The 7,879-nt window shown below is 45.6% G+C and overlaps 2 protein-coding genes across 2 annotated transcripts in view; both read left to right on the forward strand.

The window, feature by feature from the left end:
• The window catches only part of LOC123122999 (uncharacterized), a gene marked incomplete in the record, with an annotated part of 3,437 nt that extends 711 nt beyond the window's left edge, over nucleotides 1–2,726 (forward strand). Inside the window, 4 exon segments of the mRNA XM_044543395.1 lie at nucleotides 1–1,515; nucleotides 1,817–2,041; nucleotides 2,129–2,248; nucleotides 2,358–2,726. Coding sequence (XP_044399330.1) covers nucleotides 361–1,515; nucleotides 1,817–2,041; nucleotides 2,129–2,248; nucleotides 2,358–2,417 — 1,560 coding nt within the window.
• A 1,235-nt stretch (nucleotides 2,727–3,961) lies between these two features.
• On the forward strand, nucleotides 3,962–7,479 carry LOC123123007 (monothiol glutaredoxin-S11). The gene is made up of 3 exons (XM_044543406.1): nucleotides 3,962–4,292; nucleotides 4,958–5,032; nucleotides 6,044–7,479. The coding sequence occupies exons 1-3, from the start codon at nucleotides 4,113–4,115 to the stop codon at nucleotides 7,256–7,258; spliced, it is 1,470 nt and encodes a 489-aa protein (XP_044399341.1). The 5' UTR covers nucleotides 3,962–4,112; the 3' UTR covers nucleotides 7,259–7,479.
• The last annotated feature ends 400 nt before the right edge of the window (nucleotides 7,480–7,879 follow it).

Below are 7,879 nucleotides of genomic sequence, written 5' to 3' on the forward strand. Positions count from 1 at the left end.
GTTTGATTTGATGACTAGGGTTGGTGCCACCGGCGAGGAGTTCGCGCTGCTGGGCAGGTTCCTCACGCTTGCTTCCATTCCCATGGCTGGAAAGATACGAATACGACCGTCCGTGTTAGGTTCTATTTGTGTACTACCAGTTACAGTCTCTTTTTGTTAAGAAGCTTGCAATCTTAGGGCTCGGGAGGAAACTAAGATCTCAAGTGCGGCGACTTTTTTTTCTGTGTGTGGAAACTTGAGAGAGTTGCAAGGAGGGACAACCAGGGAGGAGGTAGTCTTGGAGGTTGATTTGGGGGGAATTTGTAAGCTAGAGAGGCGGATTTGAAGGAACTGGTGGTGGTGACTCGAGGGGATTTCACCATGGTGGGGAAGGATTTGGTGCTGCAACGGAATGCTCCTGTGGATATCCGTGAGATTGCTGCCAAGGCCACGCTGCGGGAGGTGCGGCAGAATGGGCACACCTATGTGGAGCTCCGGCGCGTCGGGAAGCGCGTCATCTTCTTCTGCACCATCTGCCTCACCGAGTGCTTCAGCGACAATGTGCTGTTTGACCACCTCAAGGGGAATCTGCATTCACGGCGGTATGCCGAGGCCAAGGTCACCCTGTTTGGGCCCATGCCATGGCCGTTCAATGATGGTGTGCTCTTCTTCAATAACTCACGCGAGAATGATCCGCTCTTGCTGGACTCAAGCTCGCATAACACCAGCGAACTTGCTCTGGTTCCCCATCCTGACTTTGCAGGGAATGGCATTGAGGTGACATCAAGGTTGAGAGATGGTTCGAGCTCCCATAATGGCGCAAAAGGCTCATTCAGTGGTGCAAATGGATGTCTGAATGGTAGATCTTCTGCCATAACTGAAGATAGTGCTCTGTCAAACCGCAATGAAGCCGATGGTCCGCTTGTTATTCCTGGTGTGTTGATAAAGGATGTTGTGTTGAATTTGCCTGTGCATCTTCTGGGTTATGGAAACATTGCATACAAGATTGCTGAAGCTAGCGAAGGTCGCAAGAAGATCAGCAAAATCTGGTGTGCTTGGGTAGGAGAAGAAGCCTCACTGGGCTCTGAGGCAAGTAACATCTATGAACAATCTGGTTTTGCCATAGTCAACTTCTCTTATGCATATGAGTTGGGAAGGAAGTGGCCTTCTGAAGATCAGGACCTTCCCATCTCTGCTGGATCTTTCTTTGTCATTGATGAGGCTGGACATCGTGGAAAGCGAAGGAAGAAGTCATTTTCTGATCAAGAAGCATCTTCAGAAGAGTCTAATGGCCAGACCCATGACAGCAGAAGTCAAGCTATTGTTACTGGTTCCCCAACAGGTTCCTCATGCAATCTTCAACTCAGCCCCTTGTCCAGCAAGTCTATGAGGAGGGAGCTGAGGAAGCAGAAGCGACTTGCTGCTGAGAAAGTTTGTGATATTTGTGGGCGATCAATGCTTCCTGGAAAGGATGTCGCCACCTTGCTGAACTGCAGCACAGGAAACCTAGCTTGCAGCAGTAGAAACTCCAGTGGGGTTAGTAATTCCAAACATCGTGTTGTCTTTCTCTTTCATGAAGGCAAAGCGAGTACTAATTACTTTACTTTATAGAGAAAAAACAGAAAGAAAATACCATTAGGAAGCTCTGGTCTTCAAAAAGTCTTTTATGAGTACAGAGACAAGATCTTGGAACTACGTTAAACTGTTATCTGAGATCCTTAGTACAGTACAAACATATGCTGCTTTCTTCTTTTAAACAAATATAGCTAGATAATTCCATCTTTAAATTCAAAGCCTTCAGCTGTGACTACTTGGCTAAACATGTTTTCCCCCCCAGGCTTTTCATCTATTTCACACTTCATGCTTACTGCACTGGACAATTTTGTGCCAATATGAGGTGCTGGCTGATCAGATTGCAAAGATGGGAAAGAGCAAACGAGGAAGAAAGGCGAAAACAGCGCCAAAGAGCAGAATAATGTCCATCCTATGCCCAGAATGTCAGGGTACAGGGATTCACGTCGAGGGAGATGAGCTCGAAAAGCCAACTATTTCGTTGTCTGAGGTTTGGAGGAGCACATGATCAGCTGCTGCCTACACTTTGAGCTTTGTGTGAATAAAATGGTCCTGAAAACTAGATTTGTTTTTGCAGATGTTTCGGTACAAGCTGAAGTCCATCGAAGCCCACAAGGCGTGGATGAAGACCCCTGAGGTGCTGGAGAACTGTTCCACTGGGCTCCATTTCCCTGCGGAACATCTGGAGAACGCCGAGGTATCATCAGTTACACTCTTACAACGAGCTCCCTTTGTTTGCTGTTTTGCTGACGAGTCTACTTGGATCTGAACTCACCACAAGCACATTCACATTCCCTTTGTTGCAGGAGCAGGTGATGCCACTGAAGTCGCTTCCTTTCTTTGCAGCTGATGGATATATGGCATAATTCGTGGGTTAAGCTCATGGACCAGGCCACGCTAACGCCGTGCTATTCTGCCAGAGCCGTTGTAAATCTACTAGAACAGCTGTAAATAAGCATGCATGACTATACTGGGACAGTGTATGCTAGAGATGCTGACGTTTATTTTGCTTGTAATCGTGTTGTATCTATGATGTTTATGTTCGCCTGTCTGTCAACCAGGTACAATCCAGCAAAACTGTTAGACCAGGTTGTAGTAACCATAAACAATATACATGTTGCACTGCTCACCATCTTTATTTTGTTTAAGATGTGGTTATAATGGCCTCTCCACCATCGCTTGGTGTATTCGTGTTGTCAAACTGGTTGTGCATAATATTTGATGGTGATTTGAGAAGTGATTGCATTTGAGATTGGATCAGCGGAAACGAGTGATGCTTCTTATCTGAAGAGTTAAACATAAACAATATGCATGTTGCACTGCTCACGATCTTTATTTTGTTTTAAGATTTGGTTATAATGGCTACACTATTTCTGAAGCATCGCATGGTGTAATCGTGTTGTCAAACTACTTGTGTACTACTCCCTCCGTTCTAAAATAACTTTGTACTAACTTTAATACAAAATTGGATCATCTATTTTGGAACAGAGGGTTAATACAAAGTTGGGTCATCTATTTTAGAACGGAGGGAGTAATGTTGCAAACTCTTGTCCGTTTCCTTCTTAATCAATGGATGAGGCAAAGCTAGTGTTAGGATGTTGAGCGTGATTTGAGGAATGATTTTTCTACGCAATTTTTCAGAGAGCGCTAGCGAAAGAGGTTGAGAGATAGAACAATCTCTTAGCGCACTGATCTGTTTGGAGAAGTAGTAGTAATTTCTCGTGTGCTTTTCGTAAGCATATGTGGAGAGACTTCACCATGAAATGAGGTTTCTCGCTTCAAACTTTTCAAAGAAAAATCCAGAGGGAAACAGGCAAAAGAGACAGAGGAAAACAAGAACAAAAGGCCGGCGAGGTTGCTGGTAGTTGGATCTCAGCGAGATAATGGTGTCATCAGGAAGCCGCCGCTCATCGCGGCGGCCTCACATTGATCAGGAAGATAACGCAGTATTTCTACAAGAGCATCATCGATCCAAACCATCCAGCAAACTCACACACACACCTCAAGAGAATCAAATCAAACAGAAAACAATGAACGGAAGGTCATGAGTCCATCATCAGGCCCAGATCTGAATCGGTGGAGGCAGCGTGTGGGATTCAGGAGAAGGGCTTTGTGGCAACTACGTACTACTAGGGTTCCGTTTCTGGCCGCCCGAGGGCAGCTGAGAAATGCTTCGGATTTATATAGACTCGTCGGCCGGGGCGAGGGTAGGGGAGGGGACCCCCCGGACGGCGGCTGGACCCCGCCGCCGCCGCAGCCTCTGGCTTTTTGCCGGGCCGGCCGCATGGGTCCACGTCATCAGACCGATTCTTTTGTCTCTTGGGCCGTTAGCCCGCTCCGGCCAGGCCCAAACAGCCTAGGTCGGTCCCGGCCCCTTCTGGAATCTTCCGTCGCCGTCCCACCGCACGGGGCTGGAGAGGAAAACCCCAGGTCGCAACCCCTCGGCACGAGTCATCCGTCGTCTCCTTCCTCCAATCGCCCCCGCTGGTAGCTACCATCTCAAGCGTTCTCGCCGTCGATTGTTGTTTCTGGTGGGGAAGTGCGAGGGAGCGGAGGCGGCGATGGCGAGCGGCGGCGGGGCGGTGAGGGAGGTGGGGTCGAAGGCGGAGCTGGACGAGGCGGTCGGCGGCGCGCGGGCCGCCGCGGTGCACTTCTGGGCGGCCTGGTGCGAGGCCTCCAAGCAGATGGACGAGGTCTTCGCCCACCTCGCCGTCGACTTCCCCCATGCGCTCTTCCTCAGGGTACGCACGCACCCGCCGCCTGCTGCTCTCCGATTCCTCTCATGTAGTCGCGGTAGATTTGGGTTCGGGCCGGTTTCCGGTGGATCGTGATTCTAAGGCGGCGGTCTAGGCCCCTGGCTACAGATTCGCGGTTCGCGTTTAGGGTTCTGGCGCGTGAATCATGCTGCTGTCCAAGTTACTTTTTTCGCATGTTTGATTATTATTCATATTGTGATTATTCATGTTTATTTAGTTATTATACGATGCGACAAGCACTATCTGTAGTGTGTAGTTAGCATGTGATGTGTATGCGATTGATTAACCTGAATCTAGCCCCACTTGTGACTATTATCAGATAACAGCTGAATTCAACGCCACATTAGGTATGGACTCATCATGAGATAACAGCTGAATGCAACCCGTTCGTGCTTGAAGCCCTTGGCTCTTCCCGTTAGCTTATAGATAGACTCAGTTAAGAGTGTGGAATGACAGCTGAGGACGGTCCACTGTCTACTAATTTCACCGTGTGATTCAAAAGACTGATCTAATAAAAATATTTCTCCTTTGCGACTATTGCCCTTTGGTTATTATTAAGTGTTCTTTAGTCAATAATTATGTTCATTCTTTATGCTCTGCCAATGACACACCATATCATAATTTCAATATCTGTTGGTAACTTTTGTCAGGTTGAAGCTGAAGAACAACCGGAAATTTCAGAGGCATATGGTGTTACAGCAGTGCCATACTTTGTTTTCTGCAAGGTATTTGCTGTTTGTAGTTGTCACAAAATGTGTTCCGTAAATGCTAATGAACCTCTTTTCATTGTTTATACTTCAAAAAATGAATCCTGGTAGGGTCACAGTATTCTTCTTGCTTATTGTTAAAGTTGAATTGCACATGTTCTCTTGTCCATTTTTAAAGGCAAAAGAATCAAGCATGTGTTCTGTCCTCATGATGAGGCATCTATTGACATTATTGTTAGGACCCACTTTCAAACTTCTATGCATGAAGTATTCTACAAGCAATGACACAAATTATGTGTGCCCATGCCTCATATACTGTGGAATGATGAAGTTAGATACACACCTCACTGAATTTACTCTAGCCTGCCTGCCCTAAAGATTCTGCATGGGTTTATAAGCTAATTGGTTCATCCTAGCATGGACGTTTTATGTTCTTGCTTCTTTTGGTAAATTTTGTTGTGAGATGATGCACCATGCAGGCTCTTACAAGTTCAGGTCATTGGAGTGTTGTATGGACAATGAAATGTTCTGTATGACTAGAACCAATCTAATGATATTGTGATGGACCTCATGAGGTCAGCATGCACAATGTCTTTTTTGCTAGGCTAGTTAGGTCATGTCTTCACTTGGCATTTTGGTGTTATCATGAGACTCCTTTGTAATGCCAACCTATACATGTCACACAACCTTGGGATTTTCATATGGCATTTGCTCTGTGCGTGGACAGGGGTGCATGGAAGCTTGCTATCCATGTGCCAGAGCCATGAGTTGGTTGCGAGATCTTATGGGTTTCACCTCTAGCCTACCCCAACTTGCTTGGGACTAAAGGCTTTGTTGTTGTTGTTGTTGTTGTTGTTGTATTTGCTCTGTGCGCATATCTGAGGTCATATTTGTAAGAGGTCATATTTGCTTAGCTTCCAGATTTTCTTCATTGCTGTGCCAAATGTATTTTATCAAATTCCTTGGAAGTTTTCTATATTGCCTTCTTTGTAAGAGGTTGTCATCTGTGCATGGTTTATCTCTTTTCAGGAAGGCAAACCTGTTGATACCTTGGAGGGTGCAAACCCAGCCAGCCTGGCCAATAAGGTCGCAAAGTTAGCTGGCCCTGCCAATGTTGCTGAGTCTGCTGCACCTGCTAGCTTGGGGGTGGCTGCTGGTCCTGCTGTACTCGAAAAGGTCCAAGAAATGGCACGGCAAAATGGATCTTCTGCTTCTGAAAGTACACTGAAGAAGCGTTTGGAGCAGCTTGTCAATTCCCATCCCGTCATCTTATTTATGAAGGGAAATCCAGAAGAACCAAGGTGTGGTTTCAGCCGAAAGGTGGTTGACATTTTGAAGCAGGAAGGTGTTGAATTTGGGAGCTTTGACATCCTTACAGATAATGAAGTACGTGAAGGACTGAAGAAGTTCTCTAACTGGCCAACTTTTCCTCAGTTGTACTGCAAAGGTGAGTTGCTTGGTGGATGTGATATTGTTATTGCTATGCATGAAAGTGGTGAACTAAAGGATGTAATGAAGGAGCACAACATTCCTCTCCGGCAACAAGGAAGCAAAATTGAGGAGCCAGTGATATCTGAATCTGCAAATGAGCAGAGTACTGAGGCAATTGGGCTTACCGAAGCTCAGAAAGCTCGTTTGGAGAGCCTCACTAATTCTAACTCAGTGATGATATTTATCAAAGGTTCACCCGAGGAGCCCAAGTGTGGATTCAGTGGAAAGGTTGTTCATATTCTTAAGCAAGAGAAGATTCCTTTCTCAAGTTTTGACATTCTTACAGATGATGAGGTTAGGCAGGGCCTAAAGGTTCTATCAAACTGGCCTAGTTACCCTCAGGTGTACATCAAGGGTGAACTGGTTGGTGGTTCGGACGTAGTGATGGAGATGCACAAGAGTGGGGAACTGAAGAAGGTCCTGACTGAGAAGGGCATTATTCAGCAAGAGAGCCTAGAGGACCGACTCAAGGCTCTAATTTCCTCATCCCCAGTGATGCTGTTCATGAAGGGCAACCCAGATAATCCACGTTGTGGCTTTAGTTCGGAAGTCGTGAATGCCTTGAGAGGAGCAGGAATAAGCTTTGGGTCCTTCGACATTCTATCTGATGAGGAAGTTAGACAAGGTCTCAAGACATACTCGAACTGGCCCACCTTCCCCCAACTCTACTATAAATCAGAACTAATGGGGGGCTGTGACATTGTTCTCGAGTTGAAAAAGAGTGGAGAGCTGAAGGCCACTCTCTCGGAGTAGCTGGTATTTTGGTGCTATATCGTTGTCTTATGGTGTTTCGAGCATCTGTCCTATATCGAATTGCTCTATTGATGGCATTGTTATGTCAATGTATCTCGTAGATCCATGTTTTAAACTTGGATATCCTAGTGCTACGTTTGCTTGAACTGTGACAGCTGCAGAAGAAATAACTTATAAGACCTCTTAAGTGGCCTGTTAGTATTCTATCACCACTTCATTTTTGCTGCCTTGGTTCAGTCTGGATGTTGGAGAACATAAGTATTATTAGCTATCATTTCACAGTCCAAAGACGTATGATTCGTAACGTTTATAGAGTGCTCGTATATGCCCCTAATATAATGTCCTGGTTAGTTGAAAAGTGTCATTGTTCTCCAGGCCATGGTTAGTTTTATTGGAAACTTTTCATCCATTATGGTACTTATAAGTTGTAGGTGCAAAATATAAAGATGCCGCAGATGTGTCCCTTTAAATTCCGTTTGATTGTTCTCAACATTTATTGTTGCACAATTACACTTTCATGCCAATATGTGACATGGATTTTCCCACATGAACAGTAAAATCCGAAAATAAGTAGCATATCATTTTATATATAACCCATAGTAAAATCCACAATTACACACA

Source organism: Triticum aestivum, chromosome 1B (assembly GCF_018294505.1).
Source record: "Triticum aestivum cultivar Chinese Spring chromosome 1B, IWGSC CS RefSeq v2.1, whole genome shotgun sequence".
NCBI lineage: Eukaryota > Viridiplantae > Streptophyta > Magnoliopsida > Poales > Poaceae > Triticum > Triticum aestivum.